The 23274-nt window shown below is 47.0% G+C and overlaps 7 protein-coding genes across 8 annotated transcripts; 5 read left to right on the forward strand and 2 right to left on the reverse strand.

Moving 5' to 3' along the window:
• Nucleotides 1–760: 760 nt before the first annotated feature.
• Pmar_PMAR001813 (hypothetical protein) lies at nucleotides 761–1249 on the forward strand (the record flags this gene model as incomplete). Its single annotated transcript, XM_002771206.1, has 1 exon — nucleotides 761–1249. The coding sequence occupies one exon, from the start codon at nucleotides 761–763 to the stop codon at nucleotides 1247–1249; it is 489 nt and encodes a 162-aa protein (XP_002771252.1).
• Nucleotides 1250–3184: 1935 nt separating this feature from the next.
• Pmar_PMAR001814 (conserved hypothetical protein) lies at nucleotides 3185–4584 on the reverse strand. Its single transcript, XM_002771207.1, has 8 exons — nucleotides 4463–4584; nucleotides 4349–4413; nucleotides 4186–4303; nucleotides 3987–4142; nucleotides 3774–3935; nucleotides 3670–3725; nucleotides 3555–3626; nucleotides 3185–3491 (listed from the first exon to the last, which is right to left on the reverse strand). The coding sequence occupies exons 1-8, from the start codon at nucleotides 4551–4553 to the stop codon at nucleotides 3411–3413; spliced, it is 801 nt and encodes a 266-aa protein (XP_002771253.1). The 5' UTR covers nucleotides 4554–4584; the 3' UTR covers nucleotides 3185–3410.
• Nucleotides 4585–5298: 714 nt separating this feature from the next.
• On the reverse strand, nucleotides 5299–12189 carry Pmar_PMAR001815 (hypothetical protein; the record flags this gene model as incomplete). The annotated part of the gene is made up of 31 exons (XM_002771208.1): nucleotides 5299–5841; nucleotides 5891–5995; nucleotides 6045–6227; nucleotides 6275–6434; nucleotides 6481–6629; nucleotides 6672–6780; nucleotides 6826–6875; nucleotides 6920–7043; nucleotides 7219–7292; nucleotides 7342–7437; nucleotides 7490–7532; nucleotides 7582–7718; nucleotides 7764–7937; nucleotides 7987–8131; nucleotides 8181–8322; nucleotides 8366–8504; nucleotides 8565–8689; nucleotides 8730–8854; nucleotides 8977–9119; nucleotides 9161–9306; nucleotides 9353–9452; nucleotides 9549–9717; nucleotides 9768–9885; nucleotides 10213–10338; nucleotides 10574–10809; nucleotides 11006–11149; nucleotides 11194–11342; nucleotides 11392–11548; nucleotides 11639–11754; nucleotides 11804–11836; nucleotides 12109–12189. The coding sequence occupies 31 exons, from the start codon at nucleotides 12187–12189 to the stop codon at nucleotides 5299–5301; spliced, it is 4341 nt and encodes a 1446-aa protein (XP_002771254.1).
• Nucleotides 12190–12343: 154 nt separating this feature from the next.
• On the forward strand, nucleotides 12344–15548 carry Pmar_PMAR001816 (conserved hypothetical protein; the record flags this gene model as incomplete). Of its 2 annotated transcripts, none has more annotated exons than XM_002771210.1 (15): nucleotides 12344–12455; nucleotides 12500–12586; nucleotides 12636–13267; nucleotides 13313–13459; nucleotides 13506–13580; nucleotides 13628–13778; nucleotides 13803–13849; nucleotides 14009–14092; nucleotides 14145–14361; nucleotides 14408–14533; nucleotides 14580–14659; nucleotides 14705–14874; nucleotides 14915–15021; nucleotides 15074–15326; nucleotides 15375–15548. In XM_002771210.1, the coding sequence occupies 15 exons, from the start codon at nucleotides 12344–12346 to the stop codon at nucleotides 15409–15411; spliced, it is 2325 nt and encodes a 774-aa protein (XP_002771256.1). In that variant the 3' UTR covers nucleotides 15412–15548. The 2 variants fall into 2 exon arrangements, with proteins under 2 accessions (XP_002771256.1, XP_002771255.1); XM_002771209.1 differs by having other exon boundaries at nucleotides 14921–15021.
• Nucleotides 15549–15665: 117 nt separating this feature from the next.
• Nucleotides 15666–18465, forward strand: Pmar_PMAR001817 (hypothetical protein). The gene is made up of 12 exons (XM_002771211.1): nucleotides 15666–15706; nucleotides 15749–15918; nucleotides 15967–16114; nucleotides 16167–16525; nucleotides 16748–16891; nucleotides 16944–17132; nucleotides 17176–17304; nucleotides 17351–17518; nucleotides 17565–17684; nucleotides 17746–17862; nucleotides 17918–18100; nucleotides 18150–18465. The coding sequence occupies exons 3-12, from the start codon at nucleotides 16003–16005 to the stop codon at nucleotides 18438–18440; spliced, it is 1812 nt and encodes a 603-aa protein (XP_002771257.1). The 5' UTR covers nucleotides 15666–15706; nucleotides 15749–15918; nucleotides 15967–16002; the 3' UTR covers nucleotides 18441–18465.
• A 909-nt stretch (nucleotides 18466–19374) lies between these two features.
• On the forward strand, nucleotides 19375–20400 carry Pmar_PMAR001818 (hypothetical protein; the record flags this gene model as incomplete). Its single annotated transcript, XM_002771212.1, has 2 exons — nucleotides 19375–19449; nucleotides 19738–20400. The coding sequence occupies 2 exons, from the start codon at nucleotides 19375–19377 to the stop codon at nucleotides 20398–20400; spliced, it is 738 nt and encodes a 245-aa protein (XP_002771258.1).
• A 913-nt stretch (nucleotides 20401–21313) lies between these two features.
• On the forward strand, nucleotides 21314–21991 carry Pmar_PMAR001819 (hypothetical protein; the record flags this gene model as incomplete). The annotated part of the gene is made up of 1 exon (XM_002771213.1): nucleotides 21314–21991. The coding sequence occupies one exon, from the start codon at nucleotides 21314–21316 to the stop codon at nucleotides 21989–21991; it is 678 nt and encodes a 225-aa protein (XP_002771259.1).
• Between the last annotated feature and the right edge of the window lie 1283 nt (nucleotides 21992–23274).

Genomic DNA, 23274 nt, shown 5'->3' on the forward strand with positions numbered 1-23274 from the left:
ACCCGCGCATATATTCTGCTCGCCAATGCGTTGTTGAGCTAAACCCGTCGAGTTCGACAAGGCTAAGTTTGGCCAGAAACCATTGCCTGGTTTGTTCATCCGAGAATACACCTCGACCCAATCATCGAATCACGACGTAATGGATTAGTTGCTGCTCCCCTTTGCGAGTATGCGTGCGGTATGGTGTGAGTGTGCGCGCATTCGCACGCAAGCGTAACCACGATTGCTCGGGTGGATTTTTTCCCTTCGTATTGAGGAGAGTAGTAACGATGATTCGTCAGTTCGTTCTTACCTGTAAACTTGTCTACCGTGTTGGTAAATTCTTAATACGATTACCATGTGGCGGCCCCACAGCGGAGCCGTGACGGTCAGGGTGACGCGGATGACGTCAGATCATCCGACTCGGATGCCTTCCATGGCTCACTTGCGTCAAAATGACCAGACATCAGCGGGAGAGATGCGATTGAAACATACACTGAGACCTCGAGCCACGATGGCTACGAACCTAAGGGCTCTAGTATCCAAGATGAATAGCCCGGAATGTATCCTATGCTCATACTCGAGTCTGCTTTCTTCATTCCTTGTAAATGCGTGCATTGCCAGTGCACGCATGTATAAAAGGAAGCCTTCGCTGCTACACCGGCTTGGTATGAACAGCGCCTTCTCTTCCTAGCGTTCACTCTCAAACGACTCTTATGATATTCGGTTAGTCCATTTTGCAGGATTCGATAGACCTTATAGCATCCTCATTTCCCTAATCATGAACATCCTCTCAACTTGGTTGCTTGCTACTCAACTTGTGGCCATTTTCGCGATTTGCAGCTTGGAAACTGATGCAGCAACCCACCTACGCCAAGCGGTGCCGTCTTCAACGGGGCCATCCCAGAGCACTGCTTCACCGGGGCCTTGTCCGCCTCTTGATGGTATTTTCGTCAAGAAGAGTGGACCGCCTAAGCTATCTGGTAACTTCAACTTCACCTCCACCAATTTTGACATGAATCTGAGCTATGCTGGGACGCCATACACGGTTGAGAATATTCCCTACACCATGATCGACGAGATCGCGGCAGAGCAGGGATGTTGGGTCCATGTTGATCTGTCTGTGATCTATAAGATGCCAAAGGAAGTGCGGGAGGATGTGGGAGTTGCACTAATCTTCTTCTACAAAAACTTGCTGTACCTCCCCACAAAGTTCGGCGGCCCCAAGTCTTTAGCCCGAGCAACATTCACCAGACAGGAGGCCTTGTAGGCGGCCTTAGTTCCGATAACGAGATGGAATTTCAACTGGAACTACCGATGATATTTTTTGGGGAACATTATCCGGGTTTTCCGAGAACAGGAGTTGAAGCCAGTCATTATTTCAAAGCTATTGAGTACTTCGTGGAAGTTGTTGTGTGGGAGTGAATTCATCGACGGCAAGGGTCTAGTTAATGATATTATCATCCCAGCCAGAAGCTCATCCTTGGCATATCATCATCAGGGTGAATAGGGGTGATCTAGGTGGTAAGACCTGCGAGAAGGAGTGCAGAAATACTCGCTGTTCACGTCTGTCGATGCTCCGTAGCTCCTTACGCATAATACTCTCCAGCAGAATGCTCAACTCGGCATAGTACAAGCGTACTAATCAAGCTCCGTGGCCAAAAACTCTCGTAGTCAGGATTCATCAAGTAATCATCACTAAAGACTAATGGAGTGCGCTCGGAGGAACATTCCTGTCTCGGGTGAGGAATAATACCCTTGTTACGTACAGCAAGGTCGATGTGAAAAATCTTTCCTCTATCACATGGCCCTAGCATTTATTTAGGGACGTTTACCCCGAGAAGTGACCTCCGATACGCTATTCTGCCGATGTTACTGAGAAGCAAATCAAGAGAGTGCTCTCGAACTTCTAACATGGACACGAAACCTTGTTGTGTATGATGACATTGTATACGACGATTAATGTATTGCTCGCATTTTATATATTTGAGCCATCATCGCTCGCCAAGATATCCGCATGAGTATCCGAAACCGTCGACCCTAATGGTCGATTCGGTTGTATTAATTAGACTCCTTCAATCCGGTCCTCTCTGAGGTTGCGTTGTCAACTACGGATCTAACACCTAGAACACATGGTCCTAGCACCCTAGTTGGGCTTGTCCTAACGGTTTGCGACGATAAAGCGCCATGGAGAACGATGACGCTAGGACATATGGGAAAGAGGTGTGCACCCTAGGATATTCTGCCAGCCCTTTTTACGGGTTTTTGAATCAAAAATTTTGATCACTAAACTCGACAGAACATCTTTTGCAGCGCGCTCACGAAAACGCCAAGGAAACCAATTGATATACCAAGATAAGGGCTTTCGAATGGTATGGGTCTGAGGTCGAATAAAATGTTACAGGGGGTGGGCCCTTGATAAATTGACACCCTGTAGAACTCGTGGCTGATGCCACTAATAACATTCCGACCGGCATAATGCATCGTTCGCATCCTGGAGATGACCGAACTGTAGTTTGCTAGTACATGCCTTTCATTACATGATGCATTCAGAAAGTCGATATTGCGAGCCGAGCTGCTCATTCCACTGATTCGGACTCTGTCGAATTGCTCGAACGTTCGGAAACTCACTCGGATAGCTCGATAGAAACTCTGTGCTGCAGAGCTCGAGCCCTTCAAACTCAATGAACGCATGGCAACGAGTTTATTCTTCACGCATCCAACCGTTAGTCGGTTGACGATCGTTGGATCGCACGGCACCCAGCAAAGATCCCCTGTGCGGCCGCCAAAGTTCAACTCGAGCGGATCCTCTTATTCCGATATAAATACAGCGTCTGTCCCTGACTTATCCCCAGCCGTGATGATCCAAACGAGCCAGCTCAAACGAGTTGATCATCAACAAGCCTAGATGGTATTATCTCAAGGACCAAACATGACTCTTTTCCAGTGAAGAGGTTGTGTAATCTACCTCACCATCGGAATGCATGAGCGAACAACCGATTATGGCTCTGAACACCAAGCCTTCAGTCTGAGGAAGAGATGTTGGGAGCTGTTTCAAATACCCTATGTGGATAGCGAAGAGGTAAGGGATGACCTTAGAGCAGTAAGCATTAAGATAATGATCACATCCCCACCGCGTTTTAACAAACTAAAATAAACTCAAGTATCAAGACTATTCTTCTCTAGCATAGCAATCTGCAACGATGGGAGCACGGATGGTAAGCAGCACTCTTAAATCGTATGAACAACAGTGTCTCGTCAGTATTGGGTTTGTGGTGTTTATGAGAAGGATAATAATTCTAAAAAAGTACCAGGTAAAAGTACCAAAAAATATACCGGCAGTGGTTCGAAACTGAACACTATCTTACAGCACGCATAGACCCTTGCCGACTATGAACGCTTGATCAAAGCTGAGCTCTGGAGAGAGGCCCTCATGCGAAGGCCAAGTGTTTGTCGGCAGTAGACCTTTTGGACATGCCCCCCGTATCCTCGATTGACCGCCGCTCTTGAGTCTGATAATAAGGAGCATACAAGGCATTGTTTTGCAGCTGATTCGTTATGAACTCAATACTTACCTTCCCAGTACGTGGGTCGTATCGCTTCTCTGTCACTGACCTCTGAATCCTACCGTCTGGGTGGCGTATTTGCTGCAAGGAAAATCATGTTGAAGGGGCCAACATAAGGCTATACCTTCTCAGTGATAGTCATTGTATGGCCGTTGACAGTACGAGTGCTGGTGGACGTACCTTATTAATACCATCATGGTTGCTCCCACATGAGTGTCGTCGACTTACTCTGACTCATCCCGGAGCTCATATCCCCACCAGCACTCCCAGTAGATGATCGAGCGAAGCCACCAGAACTGACACTACTGCTAAAGTTTGCAAAGTTGGTTCTCCTCGATGAACTCTGACCGGTGAATCCTTGGGTAAAGAAAGGATCATCAAAGGCGGACACTAAAGCACATGGACATTCCTTATAGACTCCTAAGGTAGCTTTGAGCCTACTTCCCATCCAAGCTCCCCCGCCTCTACTCGATGATGAGCTCATCGCTCGTAGTAAGTTACCATTGACCAGATCATCAAACTGCTGCCAGGGATCGTGACTCCCAAAAAACTGTTCAAAGACCGAGAAAGCGTCGTTCATATCGTAATGATGGTATCCTGAAGACTCATCACTACAATAGGCCATAAACAGGACACGGACCTCCAGCTGCGTGTGATGCACCAGAGGAGCTATTGCCTCTCTCTAGACCACTCCTCCCATATGTATCATATATCCGCTTCTTCTGAGGATCACTGAGGACCCCATAGGCCTCGGCTACCTACATAGATAAGTGAACTGTTACTATCTTCACCTGCCAGTATACCTCCTTGAACATCTTCTCAGCCGTCTCACGGTTATCAGGATTCTTATCAGGATGCCACTTCAACGCTAAGTAACATCAACACACTATCCCCTTCAAAGGGCCCAACGGTATTACCTTGCTTCTTGTAAGCCTTCTTTATCTCGTTGAGTGAAGAACTTCTCGGCACATGTAGAATACCGTAGTAATAGGTGTGGTGAGAAGGCATTAGCAATTGTACAAGAATTGTATACCCCTAGGAACTGCTATTATCACCGCAAAGCGTACCACCCGGCCATATAGACACATGCCCACCACGCTGGACACATGAAACGACAAGACTCCTCAAGCTCAGGTCCAAATGAACAAGGATAGCAACCTAAACTCAAAACGAGCAGCAAGATGGGTAGAATGATGACAGTACAAAGGAACAAAGCACACCGGGTAAATAATGTTGGATAGGTTCAAGTCGGAAACTTCGGATTGATTACCATGACGGCCACAAGGATAGCCCCTAGAGAGATTGTTGTTGTATTCAGCCTCGCTGTATGGCAAGCACAGAACGTCTTACGACGCCAGTGTGCCTTCGAGTGCAAGTATCGTCCCACCGGCTGAAAATTAGTGTCTAATTTTAAAACCTGCCAGAGCCGAGATCCCTGCAATATGTAGAGGACTGTTACAGGAGCAGTGAGGTGGTATGGAGAATGTTACACATAGACGTATTAGCACACAATCTCATCGCGATAACGTTTGGGGTGATAATAATAGGCAGTTGATTTAGCCACTTCTTGGTCACCGCATAGAAGGAGGTCCTTGAATGGTATTAGACTCGATCTCCACTTGGTCACCTCCCCCGAATTTTCTTCAATATCCTCAACTGAGTAATCACTGATGGATGCCCATTAGAAACGAGAATACATAAACTTAACTCTGAACATATCTGTGTTAAAAACAAATGAATAGCGCACAGTAGGTCACAACAACAACATCCTCAAGTGAGTAACAGCCCTGAAGGCTTCCTCACGAACTGCCAACTTGGGGTCTCTACAAAGGCCACCTCGCCAAAGGGCAGTAATAGCAGCCGAGCGTTCGTCGCTATCTCGAGTGTTATATAACTGCACGGCAAGCAGCCTGAGCCTATAGTCACTGTTAGAGGCTAATTCAGACACCTGTGGTATCGGGAACTCAGGGCCCAACCACTTGGTGATAGTGTTGATACATTGGGACACTAGGTCATCGCGATTGCCTTCAACAGTGTCCAAATGGTCCTTAATGCGAGGGAGCACGTCATTGAGATCGCTGGGAGAGCGGCCTGCAAGGATGTACTGTATTCTGGCATCACTCCATAAGCTCCCGAGACCGACAACACCCTCGAGGGCATCAGCAATATGCCCGAGGGTTGCCTTCAGGTTTTCGACTTCTAATGGAGCACGGACGGTCTGAAGGAACCTTCTGATAAGGGCCTCAAGCCTCTGCCCTTCATCATCATCAGGATTCATAGGCTCGTCCTTGTTGACCTGCAGTTAAAAGTGAGGAAATAATAACGGTGAATCAAGAGTGGCCTACCGCTGGTTTCCAGTATCCCTCCAGTAAAGAATCGAATGCCTCGACATAGGCAGTCAAGGCAGAGGTGCTACCCTCCAAGATGTAAGTGGAAAACAAGTCGAGAGCCTAACCACACCATATCCTATCACAGACCTCAGCATCAAGATGAACCTACCCGACTGAAGAGAGAATAAGGAGAATTCTTGTCTGTTAGAATACGCTTCAACGCGATAACGATAGCAGACTCCGCAGACTTTGTAATGTCCGGCTTGCCCTCCGACCAAGCTTCCAATGCTGTGATGCAAGAGTCGGCAATATCCTGTTCACCGATGGTATTCCCAAACACTGGTAGTAGGACCTGTCGAAAGGCTCCAACAAAACATACCATCTCTGCCTCAGCCGTACCGTTTTAATGTACCGACAACGGGCCTCAGTGGTATCGCATGAGTCTAGTCGATAGCCGGTGGGACGAGGAACTACGTATTTACTGAGAGCATCAGGGACCTCCTTAGACATGTCCATGCAGGTTTTCAATACTTGCCAATCGCTACACCAGAGCATGTTACTGACATAGGGACATACTACTCTAGTGGTGAGAGGCCAGTGCGTACTGTATAAATGCTGATCCTATGGCCTGTACAATATCCTTATGAACATGCTTTCTGGCACCATCACGAGTGAATAGACGATACTTCAACCAGTACTGCCGACGATCGATAGAGCCGAACCTTGCAGCAGCGTGACATAACTCCTTGTGTACCTGTAGGACTATGAGGACCCTCCGAAGGGTGATTAAGACTACTGTCAATTTAATTGCAGTCCCAGAGGATTTGCGAAATGTAGCTCCTATGAAATCGTCGAAGAGTTGATCCTCAGTCAATGTAGTGGACGCCACTCTAGCCAGACAGAACCTACCGCATGCCATCTCTAGCCAAGCATAGCCCACGATACCCTACGGAGCAGTCCTAGCAGCATCAGTGGTGAGGAGCTCCGGCCTTAGAAATACCTTCCAATAACAGTAACCAATCGACAGTCGTGGTTGATTGCCACCTTAGCTGACTCGGCGTCCACTGTATCCATCCTTGATAGTAGTTTCAAGTCAACTTCCATCAAGGCGAGGGTATCATCATCGTCGTATTGCCGCTTTTGCTTATCATCTACCACAGCGTTGTCACTGAGTGATGAGAGATTGTCCTCAATCCCTGAGAGATAGTAAAGACTGAGCACAGCCACTCGATGGGATGAGCTCACTGTTGACGAAATAAGACGGGCATACTGTTCGAAATGAGGATAGCACATGGTGATGCCTGTTCAGATCGTTAACGTGGATCCGATGACAGGAGTTCTACTTGGTACGGTAACTAAGGCTCTTCCTATTCTCTCTTTCTAAGCTGAACTCTTTTCCCACCATCCGATCGATCACCTAACAATCGAACAACATGATGATGATGATGTCCCAGTCAAGTGCTTACAGCAACTTCAGCATCCGTCCACCAGCTCATATCCAAGTCCTCCTTAGGATAAGGACCACCACTGAAGCCTCTATAGCATCGAGGTGGTTTCAGCATCTACAGAGGTTCCTATAGGAGCCATACAAGAGGGCAGCAGCAGCAGTCTTACCTCCTCTCCCTCCTTACTACTATCATCAGTGGTATCAGGAATTCTGAGATGATGATGATGATGTTGCGAGAGATTGGTATGCATTACGATACTTTATAAAGATGGATGGCAACCTTTTCCGTGCTAGACGGTAGATGCCGTCATTGTCTGTAAGGAGGGTAGGCCGAGCAGCGACTACCTTCTCCAAGCACTGCTCCTTATCCTTTGACCAAGGCCGTGCAGTGAGGAACTATCGATGACTGTTAGCACTTGAGCACCCACATTATAGGCCCACTTCCACCAGGTCCGTCTGTATTTCGATGAGCATGTCTATGGTCCCGGCTGGGTGCCGAGGTAGCTGGAAGGTATACTTCTCAGTGTTCGCTATGATATCATCCACGATAGGACGTATGATGGACAATTTCAAACCCTCCCCTCTGCTACCATATCGTCCTACTAGACGGAATATCTAATTAGACACTTGTACAATAAGGAGCCCAATAGCTTTAGCATAATACGGCTCTCAGATCCTGTATGAGATCCTTGGTAAGGCTATCCTTCCGCTGGAGGATGTCCTCTAGGAAAACACTCAAATGCTGTAGGATGTGCTCTACAGTTGCCTTGCGTATACCAGGGATGTTCATAAGGAAACCATCGTTGATACTAAAGTGCACGATACTACTCCAGCTAGAGGTTACTCCCACACTCCTACACCGATCTGTTGGTGTTGTCGTTCTTGAGTAGCCGATCGAAGGCCTCCATCACCTCCTTCTCCCAAACCTTATAAAGCTCGCTCTCCATCGGAGCATTCCTTATTATGTTCTCTATAAGATCCTTCCCTTGGTCTACTATTGCTGAGAGAGACAACTACACTACACACAAGGCCTGGAGCCTCACATGATCCCTTCAGTTGCTCTTTGGAACGATTCAAGCTGGCAACAAGCGCATCGATGGCCTCCACTACAGCATGGGGGTCGTTACTCTTCGGCCCACACAATGGAGGCATGGGCAGATAACACAATGTTCCCATCACATTCTGCACACCATGTTGTGATGATGATGCACACCAACTATCCGGCAACAAGCATTCACTTACACCTCTCACAGGGTTTTGTTCATTGGCAATCTCCTTCACAGTTCTACCCAATACTTGTGGCAGTCGATGCTCCTCCTTATCGTAGTGTAGAGCTTGCATTAGTCTAGTGCTGTAGGCCCAGGATCCTGCAGCATCACTTATCCACGATGACAATATACTACCCACTCTTAGAAGAATCGCTGCTCTTTAGCCGATCGGCAAGGATCGTATCGGCCTCAGTGGCGGGCATGTATTCGACATAAGACCAACGACGATCATCATTGGTGAACTGCTTGCTATCAGAAAAGTACCTCATAAGGAGCCATGCCCAACCATAAGGAATCATCTGTCCTATTGTTATCCAGGTGAGTGACCGACAGAACCGCCAAGGAGTAGTCGTAAAACGAGTCCATTGCGATTAGATAGAGCTTACTTGAAACACTGAATAGCCACTTGCCCCAGAAGCTCCAACCTGCCTTTCAAAGCTATACAGACATCCAATGTAGGGATGCGGGCCAGAGGGATGTTACTGCTCACTGCCTTGCGCCACATGAATGCTATAAGATCATATCGTAGCTGATAATCACACTCATGGGGGCATATAGGTGATCTACTACATCATTATCGGGCAGTCTTCTAGTAAGGGTATGCATGTACTCCAGAGACACCACGTCGGCTAGCAGGGCAAAGGCCTCTTCCTTGCCTAAGTCCCTTACAAGAGCTTCTACCGGCCAATCACGAGCTGCCCAACTGGCTATGTTCCCTGCAAGGGGAAGGGATAGAGCAGTAGCATAGGGAGGTGATAATACATGGATCATCTTTGTACGACAACTGCCGTCGCTTGCTCTTCGCCCTCAACCATTGTACAGCCTCCTTAGAGTAGCCATATTCCATCAACAATACCAGGATCTATACTCGACAATACCGAACACGCTATCACTAGTGGCGAACCAAGTGACATGGAACTATCCACTACTAGACACTCAGATTACAGCCTTTCCTCACCGGCATAATCCCACGATCGAGAATCCAGTACATATTAGTCTTCCCTGTATCAAGGATAGCATCCATGTAGGTAGTTAGTAGGGAGACAGCGTTAGGCTCGATGTTGATACGATGCCGAATGAAGCATGCAACTTCAGCAGCATACCCTACTGCTAGTGTCTCTCCCGAGCTGAGCAATAGAGGCTACCATAGACAGGGCACTAGTGTTATAGGTACTACTATGATGTGGTGATGAAGTCGAACATGGCCTGTGGATACCTCAAGATTAGCTTGCGAGCTGTTGGTCCAGGACGGGGGACTATCAGCGGCAGAAGGCGGCGTACAACAGATTGTGAACCTAAGGAGTATATGGACAATTAGCAATAAGTAATTATCTCACAGACAGGTAGCAGTTGTGTTGCTAGGTGTGGGCCATAGCATGCAAAGATATCATCCACTAGAGTGTCCGCTAGGTCCTAGGCGAATGAGAGTGGAAGCATCCCGAAGGTTATCCTTGTTGTATGCCTCCTATTCACCTGCATGTTATCATTGACTATGATATTGAGGACAGCCCTTTTGAGATGAGGAGCTTGCTTGAATAACAGACCTTCGCTGACCTCATACAACCTCACTCTATCACCTGGCCCACTACTAAGTTGTAATAGTAGTATGAAGATAGTACCACTAGCATGAAGGTCTTTAACTAGAGTCTCTGCTGCCTTGATACGAACCTTAGTTGATGGAGTGAGTGCGACGATGGTCTCTAGTGTATCGACATCTTGAAGGACTGTTGCCAGGAAGAGGGCTATACCTAGTACATCAAGACCAGTGAATGTGCATCGATCATCCGACTTTGTCTTCGCGGACTGACTCAGCTGAGGCCGATCGGAAACCATACGAATCTCGCATTTGTAGGCGCAGTACGCTTATCTGTAATTTTCGACAGACATGTACGGTTGAATTAATCATATCCCATTTTATATGACGATCTCACATAGATGTAAATACCAAGATGATTAGGTAGTGTATCAGAGTACTGATATTACTATGAGCCCAGTTAGCCTTAGATATGTCGCTAGTTCCTTCACTGATGAGCTCATCAATAAGCTTATCAACGTTCTCCCGTGAGTGAGAGACTGCTAAACCACGGAGATACTTCTGCCTCTCGTAGACAGACCCTCGCGAGCTGAGTTGTGACTGTACTTCTGCGAAATCCTTGGGTGTTACCGCTACTGCCATCACCAGACGCAAACTGTGGTAACAACTCACAGTTAGCGTAGACCTACCAATAGACTCTCAAATGGCGAGTTCTATCACTCTACTCTCACGTGCATCTTCGACTTCAACACATTAGCCCATAACTTCCACACAAAACATCTTAACAACAACAACATCACTTTAAGCATGCCTTATCACATCAACAGCAAGAATGACTCCATACACACGATCAACTGCTCCCATGAGCGTGCAACCACAACTTGTGCATTTCGTATCTCTGATCGACCAAATCGTAAGCATAAGCCACCCCTAGATCCCTGCAGCGACGGATGGACGCTGCACCCAATGAGGTACAGCCCTCGGGGTAACCCGCATGGAATTCGTCCTCGAGTTCGACAGTGAACCTTAACATGATTATGCGCATATGCATGATAGATGAATGACCTACGTGGAGGTCTTTGCGGCATCGAGTGCATGCTTGGGCTCTTTGAGGAATAATTTCTCGGCGTAGGTGAGGAGCCTACCACTGGAATCCTCAGCATAGTGAACAACACAGGTTATCTCATCAGATTTCCCAGGTAGTGGGCATCCAAAAGCCTATCAAACGAACAACACTGTGGCGAACTCCAATACTATAATCATTTACTCTCCCAGAAGCCTTGGCATCCGCCATTTCTATGTTGAGTTCGTGCAGTCCTAGGTGGAAATGACCCAATAGCGTCGAACATATATTCTTCTCGTTCGCTTCTTTCAGCAAATCTACCACTTCCTTAGTGAGCATCACACTTCTCAGGAGAGTATGCCTAAACAAACGCCTATCACCATGGGTAGTCGCAACCATTGCAATGCAACATGCAGTATGACGAGTTAATCAAGATCCACCGATAACGCACTCGCTTCCTCGCTGATAACCCTTAGCCTTGTAAAAGATAGAACTGTCATGGACGCCCTTGTCGTGTAAGATTAGCTGAGTCCCGATCTTAGACTCGCTGATGTCACATGCGATCTCCTAAGAACAATATCACTTCATAAAATAACCATTACTGCAACCATAGTACCCTGTGAGGATCCGAAGACAAACGGCTCTTCCTCTAAAGATAACAAAGCAGTGTATTTAGGTCGGCGCCAGCTACTATAATTCCTACTACTACTACACAATAAGGATTCACCGAGATTCGTCGTGAACCGTTGAAACTGGAGGATACGACAGACCACACCCCCCGAGGTTTTGTGTGTAGAGATCAGCAAACACATATTGAATATATAGATGATCATATTGTGGAGATGAAGGTCTACGCAGTTAGTTTTTCTAGTATTAGTGCCACTATCACATGTACAGTAGGATTGTCGTGTAGGGACTCACCTCAAGAATACTCCTAGAAGCAACATGGACAGGGAGGAGCAGAGCCTGGAGGAGGAGCAGAGTGTAGCTGAGGTACTTCATATAATACCAGTGCAACTGCAAAGTTGATGAGCAATACTAGACATGGAATTTTTATGCTGCCCGAAGGGCGTTGTACCTAATCTTGCTCACTTGAGCTTTCCCAACGGTACATAGCAGCCTTTCCTGTTATTCGCGTAGCTAGACTCACGTTGTCATGGTATCCACTCCCCCTCCTCCTCGTCGTCGATACTCCTCAAGAATAATAGGTACAGTGAGCGGCAGGGAAGTAGCACCAACACCAGCTATGCTCTCGTCCCAGTCCGATGGTAGTAGTATCATCATGCCACTGCTGTGGTCAGTCTAGTGGTAGGCTCGAATCAGAGTTATTATGTATCTTCACAACGGATGCCTATTCGGACACCACGACGAGGCGGTGAACACTACAGTAGCAATAGAGGTAATAGTAGTACTCGATGAAAGATACCTCTCGGCAACTCACTGTGTAGATTCTATGCATGATCGGTACCTCTCGAGAGGCACCACTGGCCTAACATCTACCCAAGCTAATTATCTAGTAGCTATTGCAGTTGTAGTTATATCCTTTATTGGCTTATACGTATACTATACAGCACCTGTTGATGCTGTTACTCCAACTGTGGGCCCAACACTGACGTCAACTATACCTGATTATTCTAGGCGAGTAGAGAAAGAAGTGGTATTTGATAAGGTGTGGCAAGAGGAAAGGAAGGAGTTGCAAGACGAGCTAAAGCGGGCCTACGATGCTCTTAAGGCATTTAAGGAGCACTCCGCTGAGGATAGGAGGGCCCTAGCCAAGATGGAAGCTGATATCGTCCAGAGGGATGAGCGCATACAGGACCTTGCACAGGAGAGTACTAGAGTAGAGCAGTTGGAGAGGCATATACTTGGGCTCGAGGAGGAGGTCCGAACCTTACAGGCTGCTGCTGCTACTACCCAACGCAGTATGCCGGTGGATGATGCTCATGTGGTGGTAGAGGAAGAGAATGGCTTCTACTACTATGTTGTTGGTGTGGCATTGGTCGTACTGGCATTGGTGGAGATCCTCTCATCTAGGGCTGATGCTAGGCTTCAGGTGTACTCTGTAGAGGCCAACGAAAGGGTATTATGATGGCCATCTATTGGTGGTGACGTTTGGTTGATGCAGGCAAAGAAGGCTACTACTGTCCTCAAGGAGGCAATGGAGACTTGTAGGGCATTGACTGAGGACAAGGAGGCTCTAATGGAGCAACTGGAGAAAGCCATACACGATAAGGAGGAGAATGCCTCAGCTCTGGCTGACTCCTTGGCGACGGTGAGTGGCGTTACTACCTTCGTTATCCGTGTAAAGTGCTGTCCAGTTGGCCTCTAGTCGGGATGAATTTACGAGGTTCTCTGAGGAGCAAGCCAAGAGGGAGTTGGCTCTGCTTGATCGAGTACTGTACCCAACCCTATCCTCACCTGTGATCTCCTCCCCTTGCAGTTGGCGGATAGCCAGAGTGCTATGTCCAGTGCTCGTTCTATGGCCAGTCGAGCATTGGATCTCAAGTTGGCTCCCTCTCACGATGCTCATCAGAAGCCACCGGCATCTACTTTGGATGGCAAGTTGATGTCCCCTAGAGAGGAAAGGGAAGGTAGTAGTAGAGCAGTGATAGCAGTCGACTTGAATGGAACCTCAACAGCATCGACCTGTCCACCGTCTAATGTAAGCACAGCAGTGTGCTGTGGTCCTGTTGTTGTTAATGATGATGATGAAGGGTTAGAGACCCATTCAGTAGTGGTGCATAGACAATATTCAGCAACTACTCATCAGGTAGGGTAGTGCTGCTCCCCTTGTAGTAGTAGTAGTAGCATTTGTCGTCAGACCACTGGTGGTACCGCTTCGGATACCCAACCTATGACCTCTTTCTTGCTCCCATCCTTCACTCCAGCTAGGAAGGCTGTGCAGGTAGAATGATCAAAGCAGTCCTTACGAAGTGATGCCTACTCCTGTTCTCTAGGCTGAGGAAGTATATGATACTGTAGTTGACGAAGAGAGTGTAGATAGTAGTAGCACACCCCATAGAGGGACTAGATGCAGTGACGATTCTTCGGGTGGTGTCGCTGAAGCTGTGGGGGATCTCGCTTCACCATGGCGGGCATCAGCAGGAATAATGTCCACTCCTGTTACTGTGAGATATGATTCTTATGAGGAAGAACAGAGTTGGATGACCCCCGGTAGTAATAGCAATAGTAGTAGTGTTTATGAAGATGTGCTTGACAGGAGCGGACTCTCCTGAGTCGGTTACACAGCTATCCCCTGGTGACACTATGCAGCACCATCATCAGCAAGAGCCCGAGGAGGAGGAAGAACTGAGTCCACTACAGATGGAGACCCCTGTGAGGGAAGGTAGGTGATGAGTGCTCCTTATTGTGGCCAGCATCCTACCTAGCAGTCGACGACGATGCGGCCATAGCAGGGCAGCATCCTGATGGAGTTAATCTAGTTAATGTTGTGTCTAACATCGATGCATTGGTAGTAGGGTGATTACATACAACACAGGGTAGCCCATCTCATCAGATACGTAGTAATACTGCTGCTGCCGAGGGTATGAGCCCACTAGATGTGGTATCAGAGGCACCATCAGTGAATAGGACAGCAGTTATGGCTAACAGGAGGAGGAGAGTTAGTAGTATAGACAGGACCACTTGCCCTTTAAGAACACCAAGGAGCAACTCTCCTACTAGGAAGTACCTTACATTGCCTTCTGAAAGTCGTTTAGTCGAGTAGCAGTAGGTCCTCTACTCCAGCCTCGACTCCACCTCGCGCCAATGTTAAAATAGCAGGTCATCCTAAGTCCCATCCTAGAGCTCATGTTAATAGATTACCACTAGATAGTAGGTGTTGTCCTCAATATGCTTTGATGATAGTGGCCATACTCACCGTCAGGGCTCAGCTTCACTACGGGTGCCACGACTATAGGGTATAGTAGGCGACGTCTAGTAGACCCACCGCCGGATAGCGCTAGACGTGGCTCTACCGGTTCCATGTCTGACCATCGTCCTCATGAGGAGTCAGCGCATCGATGTGTCGTGATGGCCCCTAGTAGCAGTGGTGGAGTAGTCACTAAAGGAGGCCTAAGTAGGCGTAAAGAAGGATATGCTACTAGTGTGACGACACCAACATCCTCTGTTAAAGGGAGGTAGTAGTACTAAGAGGCTCTTGAAGAGGGCTATGTCTTGTGGCTCAGTCAATGTTCCGCTGACCGTCCAAGATGGCGGAACTGAACTGCATTATGATAACCATTTATCCGATAATGACTTTATCATTATATTAATAATCAATACCTATCTGAGCCATATTTATATTACTGCGCATCATCCTAGTAATGATAATATGGTTTCGCATGGTCTACTGCATAGTACTATCTACGAGGTTGTGTTATCTAGTAAAAGGGTTAATGATATCCCTCTTGTCAGTTCCTGGGAATGTCATCAGTGTCGGTATCAGTAGGAGGAGTCCATGGGACATTTGCCAGCTCACTCCAGGATACTAGCAGCTTATTACTCCATCTACGTCCAGGTACCTCTAGTGTTGCTCCCACGTGGCTTCAATATTGACTAGGTACGATATCGGAGGCTGTTGGTAACGTTAGAGAGACTCGGTTACATCAATGTGTCCAGATAGTGAAGGCATCTGATTTCGGTAGTAGATGCACCGACAAACGCTATATTGCTTGGCTTAATACCATATGTCGTCATGACCATGATAAGACTGCAGTAGCAGCAGCATTAGTAATAACACCACCACTTTACTATTGCTCTAAGCCCATGTACTGTCAGTGTGATATAGCTACTCAGTCCATAGCAAGTACTAGCATGGACCCACATAGGTGTGCTAGAGTCCTTAAGCTAACGGAGGACTTCATCCATAGGGGCGATTGGATAATTAACTCTGTTATATTACTACTAGAGCGGTGTATACGCCCAGGTACCACTGTATGGGGTCATAGTGACGTCATGAGGGCACTCACTGTATTCAGGTGACTTTAGTGCTGGTATTGTCCATCTGACACAGTCATTGTTATCATTCCTGCTTACTAATACTGATATGTTCATCTCTAAGAAGGAGATTAAATTGTGTCAAGCCACGTTCTTTAAAGTCGCTACGTTATTACCATGCTATATACAGTGTAAGGACACATCTACTGTGCCTACTGAGGACCTATCTACACAATGCGAAACCCTTATCACTAAATATTGGGATAAATGTCGGCCATGGATAGCAGCAATAGGAAGAGATCTCATACGGGTTCTACTACCCATATCTAAGTGCCAAGGTGTATCCGATATTTGGCGTATGCTTACTGTAGGAGATACTACTGGCAAACGCCTTGCTAAAGTGAGTATTAGAACCCTTATTGTTGAGGTTAGCACGACGTTGGAATACACTGTTGGAATATATGTTCGCTTTTCTCAACTGAGCTCACGAGTTTCCCCACTGATCATAGTAGTTTATAGGCGAATTCTGGTAGAGCTGTGCAGAAATCGATGAGAATTCCCCAAAATTTTCGTATTGTCATCAATAACACATGTAGTCATATTTTCCCATTACTATTCGTAGGTATGTAGTCTGAGTACACCATGTTGGCTGCATCGGCATCTTATATCACCTACTGAGGAGGAGGAGCTCTCAGCTCTATTCTCTGCCTTTCTCGCTGGTAGCCAGAAGCAGATGCAAGACCAGTACTTCGAGAAGTCGTTCAAAGTGACTCCGCTGCCGCCAGACCCTCGTAGCACAGACTTCTCCTTTTGTGTAGGCAGAGGGTCTACTACTGGGTCATCACGTTATCCATACCACTCGAGCAGTACTTTGTGGAGATTTACATAATCTCGATACCGAGGTTAGTCGTAACAGTATGATACCACCACAACAACGAGTACTCCGTTGGCACTTCCTTGGCTGGTTGGCCATCATTGTTGGCCAGTTCATGAGCACCGAGGAACAGGTATTCCTTAGCTATCTCCAGTGTATACCACTCTTATCATTAGGCCTACTTCCGATTAACCCTTATCATTGACTGCTTACTGGGAGGTGTCGGCGAGCCAATGCAGGCACCACCATCAGAGCTGCAGCAGCAGAAGCAGGGAGACACTGTCATCATCGATGAGGACGTTTTGGTGAGTCAATCAGGTCCTTGATGACGATACTGATATAGTTATGTAGGTGAAGTCGTTAGTGGACAGCAGAGGTAGGCTCATACCCACTAGTTATCGTGAGTGGGATCCACATCTACCGCCTCCTATAACTCCACCACCACCCCAAGGTGCTGGTGGCAAGGAGAAGCCTACTATACTTGATGGCTTTATACCAGTGCATGACCTTATATACGAGGTAGTAGTAGTGCATCTGGCTGTCAGCTGTGATGGACGTGCTACAGGAACTCCCTACTGAGCGCTCAATAGCGGTACCGTTACTGATAGTATTGGGGTTGTCGATAGACAACTTATTACCATCATCATCATCAGCAACAACAACAGCACTGAGGCTAACACGTCAGGTAGTAATGGGAGGGTGATGCAGAGCCTAAGGCTATTCGTGTGGAGGTGTGGCCTCCTCAGAACCTAGCCAACTCAGTCTGTGAGACCTTATTCCAGTGTGCTGTGGAGACACTACGGCGAGGACGGGATTATAGTAATGATACTCTCGTTGGGAGGGTCGAGACTCTCTGTGTCACGGTGAGCCTCAGCAGTAGCGCCCTTCTCTGTGCATTATCGTCATCATCATTATCAGGCTCGCCTACCGCAGTCATTGGTTGTATGCTTCGATGCGGTATCGAAAGCAATAGATATGCTGTGTGCCAATCGTGAAGAGTATAATACCCCGGAGTGGCTAGATAAGTCCCCAAGGGCAGTACTACAACGTATCATACTCCCTGATCCGGCACCACCTCCAGTGATTGCATCTTCTAATGATGTACTATTAGTGGGGTAGACGATATTGTAGGTAGTGTTGTGATGGTCAGGAGCTTGAAGGGCCTATCATGGAGGAGGATGATGAAGGGAATTACTCTGAGATGAGCGATACTGAGGGGGATACAGCCTCTGTCATGACTGAGGTCGCCTCCCTCCACCCTCATCCATCTACAACAACAGTAGAGCACCCAGATGAAGGGGAGCAGCAGCAGAGTAGGGCAGAGATAGGGCAAGAGGAGGTTGGTGGTAGTAGTAGCAACCCAGTAGCCCAAGATGGTAGTGTTGAGAACAACAAGGGTAGTAAAGTGATGGAGTTACTAATGCTATTACAGAAGGGATGATGATGATGATGTTCTTCTGATGTGTTATTATAACGATTATTGAAAATTCCACAAGAGTTTCGAAGTGGTAGTAAGAGCTTAGTGTTATTCCATAGAACACTTCTTCGCAGATTTATTTGTCTTTATGACTTCTCTAGCGACCCTGATATCATCAACCAAGCCGTTGATGATCGTCTCGGTTACCTTGGTGCTGCTGGTGGTAGCCTACATAGTTTGGATATTCGAACTACCAGACTCGGAAGGAGCCAATTCAACGTTGATGATAGTCCTCATGTCCACCCTCATTGCTGTACCAATAGTAGTCCTGCTGTTCCTGGCTAGTGGGATGGTTAAGCACCCCTTCTATCCTACGTCGCAACAGGGTCATAGGGATAATACCATTATCGATATGGAGAATGGCAGTGATGGATCGATTCACTCGATGGCTATGGGGAACATCATCACTCCGCAGAGTTTCTCCAAGGCCTGGGATCATTGGCTGCAAGAGAACACCACTACTGCTACTATTGATGACCGTGCTTCAGCTCATACCGATGAGCCATGTGCTATATGTCTGTCAGAATACCAAGTCGGGGAGGTTTCCAGACGCCTACCATGTGGCCATACCTTCCATAATTACTGCTTCCGTAACTGCTTCACCTGTCGTCCTAGAGGATATAGGCAACATCATATATGTCCATTATGTCGGGCAGTACTGGGGCCTACTCTTGATGAAGAGGGTAAAGGATGAAAGGGCATTCTAATGGCCAGCAAGGGGAGGCAGCCGCTCATACTGTGGCTGCCAGTACGTCTTCTTGAGATGGCTTGTTCCGGAGTATTCTTATCTACTAGATTTTTCTTATAATTTCTCTTAGACTGAGTGGACTTGCCTCGCAGATTGTTGTATATCACCCTCACTCGCCCCACCATGGCAGCACTTATGTTTTCCTTATTGATGCATCACAAGGACTCCAACAAGAGGGGCGGCTTCGTCCGTACTAATATGTATATACACGTCCTCACTGCCTTAGTGATGTTTTACCAGGCTTGCTGTTGAGAATAATGCAGCGAAAGCTGCTACCGCCTAGCGCTTGTATGATACCCTACAGGCCATTCTGGTAGTGGTATTATGGCTGTGGGTGTAGCACTCTGATCATATTACCGCCTCACTCTGCCACCTTATCTGCTTCTACTCACGTTATGTTGTGTTAGTAGTGCATGCCTTGCCATTATTGCTTAGTTCTGTATTGGAGGTTCTACATTTTATATGCCCCCCTCAGCGTCCAGTATCGACGAGTTAGTGAGTGTCGCTTCACAGGCTGACCATGCAGACCATCAGCGCCGCCGTCGTCATCAGCATCAGCACCCTTCACTTTTCAAAGATATTTTCCACACTGGTGTCTGGGCGCCTGAGTTCAGAGCAATGTGGTATGCCTGGCTCATTATGTATATCAGCTTGGGTGTATTCATTGGTATCTCGGGTGAAAAGTGGTCTATATTAATAGCATACCTTGCCTTCTTCGGAGTGCTCCCTCCAATTGCTATAATCAAGCATATATTCACCATAAAGAGGAAGCAAGCGGCTGAGAGGAATAGACAGAGTCGTGATCGAGCACTAGAGTTGGCTAATGATAAGCTTGCTACTGAGGAGTGGTTAAAGAACAATTGTGAAAGGATGATGGGAGATGATCCAAGATGTATATGTTACTGTAAAGATGAGTGCGCTATCTGCTTATCGGATTATCATCCTAGCGACGTCCTCATCCTATTACCATGTCATCATGTATATCACTTACAATGCATTAAGATGTTATTGGATTCTCCCATGTCCTATGATGGCAATGCCCCTAGATGCCCCCTCTGTCGTGCACGCCTTGGTGATGAAGTCCTCATGCCTGAGCCAGCCAAAACTGCTGTCGTCGATAATGCTGCTGCTGCTGCTGGAAACAGTGCTATTCAAACGTTACAAGAAGTGGTGTAAACAAGCACTGGTCTTTATTGCATTGACTGTATTGCATATATGTCCCTGTATATTATGTAAGATTGGAGGGATGGCTGATAGAGTATCCTTCTTTGGGACGATCGCTCTTCTTCTTGTCGTCGTCGTTTTTAGTGCCCTGCTGTTCTCTCTATCGAATGATCATCACTTCCTGTCTTCATCGTCTTCTAAGCGGATGGGCTTCCTAAGAGGGGTCTTTGCGCAATTCATCTTTTCTGAGCCTGCTGTAGCTGCTACTGATGCTGAACAGGCTGTACAGTTATGAGCATAGGAATCGTTGTCATTGTTGGATGATGATGATAATGATCCAACACTGATTCTACTGTATAGGTGATGGAGTCGTCGTCGTCGTACTCGTTCACTGTTCCTTAAGTGATGGAGTCGTCGTCGTCGTCGTACTCGTTCACTGTTCCTTAAGTGATGGAGTCGTTGTCGTCGTACTCGTTCACTGTTCCTTAAGTGATGGAGTCGTCGTCGTATTCATTCACTGTTCCTTAATGATTTATCTCATTCTCTCGACGGTCTGCTATACGGTTATACTCATCGTAGTGATGCTGCTCCCTCGAGCATCGCTACTCTCATCACCAGAGTCCGATCACCGGACCATATTTGTTGAATCGTGTTCGACTATATCTACCGTCGGTTATCCACCATCACTTTATCTAAGCCTTATCCCACCACAATTTGTGTTGCTGCTCGAGAGGTTGCCACTGTCAGGTTCCCAATATGCGAGGTGCATTTTCCTTTCTTCAGTTTATGGTTCTCATTTCTGATGGACAATCTCAAGGCACTGTTTCGAAGGGATACATACGCCCCGGCCTTCTCCAAACGATTTCGTTTTATATGGTTACTTTATTTGATAATATACGTCGTCATTGCAGCTGTACTCATCATAATGGTGCAGTTTGACTACATCTTCTTCACTTACTGCGCTGTAGCTGCTGTCATACCACCCTCTATGATTATACGATATTGCTACAAGACCGAGCAGAGAGAGGAGGCGGCCTATGAGGCTATGATGCAAGCACATCTTGATGGCACTGATGAGGCTGGTATCAGACGCCGATGTCGTCAATGGCTTAGACGTAGTTGCTGTAAGATTGATGGTTCGGAACCTACGCTGACTGGCAGGGTCTGTCCCATATGTCTCGGTGACTTTACTATAGGGGATAAGGTATGGGTCCTGCCATGTACTCATGCTTATCATGTACAATGTCTTGATATAATGCTTAAAGAGAGTAGACCAGAAGATGGTAAGATATTCAGATGTCCAATTTGTCGTGTGGAACTGGGTATTGCTGACCAACTTCATTCTACTCTTGCCGCAGCTAACCCTACACCTCGTACACGTGGTATCACTAGTGGTAACCGTTCCGTGGTCGTAACGGGCCAATTCGCCGACGACGACGACACTCCGAATAACCACTCCAATACAGCATATGGTCCGGAGGCTTATGTGAATGGAAACCCATATCACATTGTAGATGGTGGTCGTGGTGTTGATGGACGTGAGAGGAGTAAGACGAGTTGTGTAGCCGTCTTGGCGAGAGGGAGACTCGTCTCGGTACTGTGATGATGGCATCAACGATCACCATTAGCTGGGCATAGTATTTGGTGTATCTATTCTTTAGTCGATTCCCACTGAACTTCTATGGCTAACTCTATTTTATTCATTATATTGCTTTTTACTACTGGACTGCTTTTGCTGCTACTTAGTGTTTTCTGTCCTACCATCCCTCTGTCTGGTATCATCACCAGCAAATATTTCTGCATGCTCAACATGGTGGTAGAGGACTCAACATAGCCCATGTCTACGATGAGTGAGTAGTACATCATTACAGTCCTTTCCTTCATCGTCAACCTTCATTTCACCATCATCAATACCCTTCTTCTCTTGAGGTTGATGTCCATTCCTCGCAGACATGGAAGAATCTCCAAAGTGACGGTTGCCCTGATGCCGAGTCGATGGTGATAAACTAATTTATATGAGCCCATGCCCCTCCCCCTTCCCATTGAGCCTCGTGGCCGCTAGCAGTTCCTCCAGCTTTGCTCAGACTGTTGTTCTCAACATCCATCTCGGAGTATCAACTCGAGAGGTGGCCTTTGCTTCATTCCAGTGCTTCAGTTGTTGTTGTTCTACCTCTCTCTCTCCGCAATAACACATTGACGATAATCGGAGAATACAAGGCTCCCCTTGGTTGAGCCGCTTTATAGTAACTTCGCGTGATGGTTAGTGATAACCACCCCTTTGGTCATCACTACTGTGCTCCCTTGATATTGCGTTCTCAACAGTGACACTCAATTCTGAAAGTTTCATACTTCTCCATTGATCATGTCCCTACGGCTCTCCAGAATCCATCCAGCCTTCCAACGCCGGTATCTGGGACTATGGTTGGGTTGGCTTGTAGCTTGTCCTTGCGCGGCTGTCGGCATCGTTATGTCGGTATCTGGACAAGGGTATCTAATCTTAGTTTATATCATCATATGTGGTGTTGTGCCTCCACTATTGATTATGCAGTATGCTCACAATGTTGCGAAGAGAGAAGAGCGCCAACGGTTAGAGGTGTTGAATCAGAGGACTTCTCCACCTAAGGTTGACCGCAACGAGATCGCTGCTTTGCATCGTGAATGGGATGAGTGGTTGAAGGAAGACTGTGAAGATCTCCATGGTTCAGACCTTACTGGTGATGAGGAGCCTTGTGCAATATGCCTTATTGATTATACAATTGATGATGAGATCGTTAAGCTACCATGTGGACATGAATACCACACTGATTGTATTCGGTTACTGTTCGATTCATTCCCTCGAAACGGCACGTTGTATCACAGATGCCCCCTATGTCGTGTCGAAATAGG

Source organism: Perkinsus marinus, assembly GCF_000006405.1.
Source record: "Perkinsus marinus ATCC 50983 genomic scaffold scf_1104296963318, whole genome shotgun sequence".
NCBI classification, from domain to species: Eukaryota; Perkinsozoa; order Perkinsida; family Perkinsidae; genus Perkinsus; species Perkinsus marinus.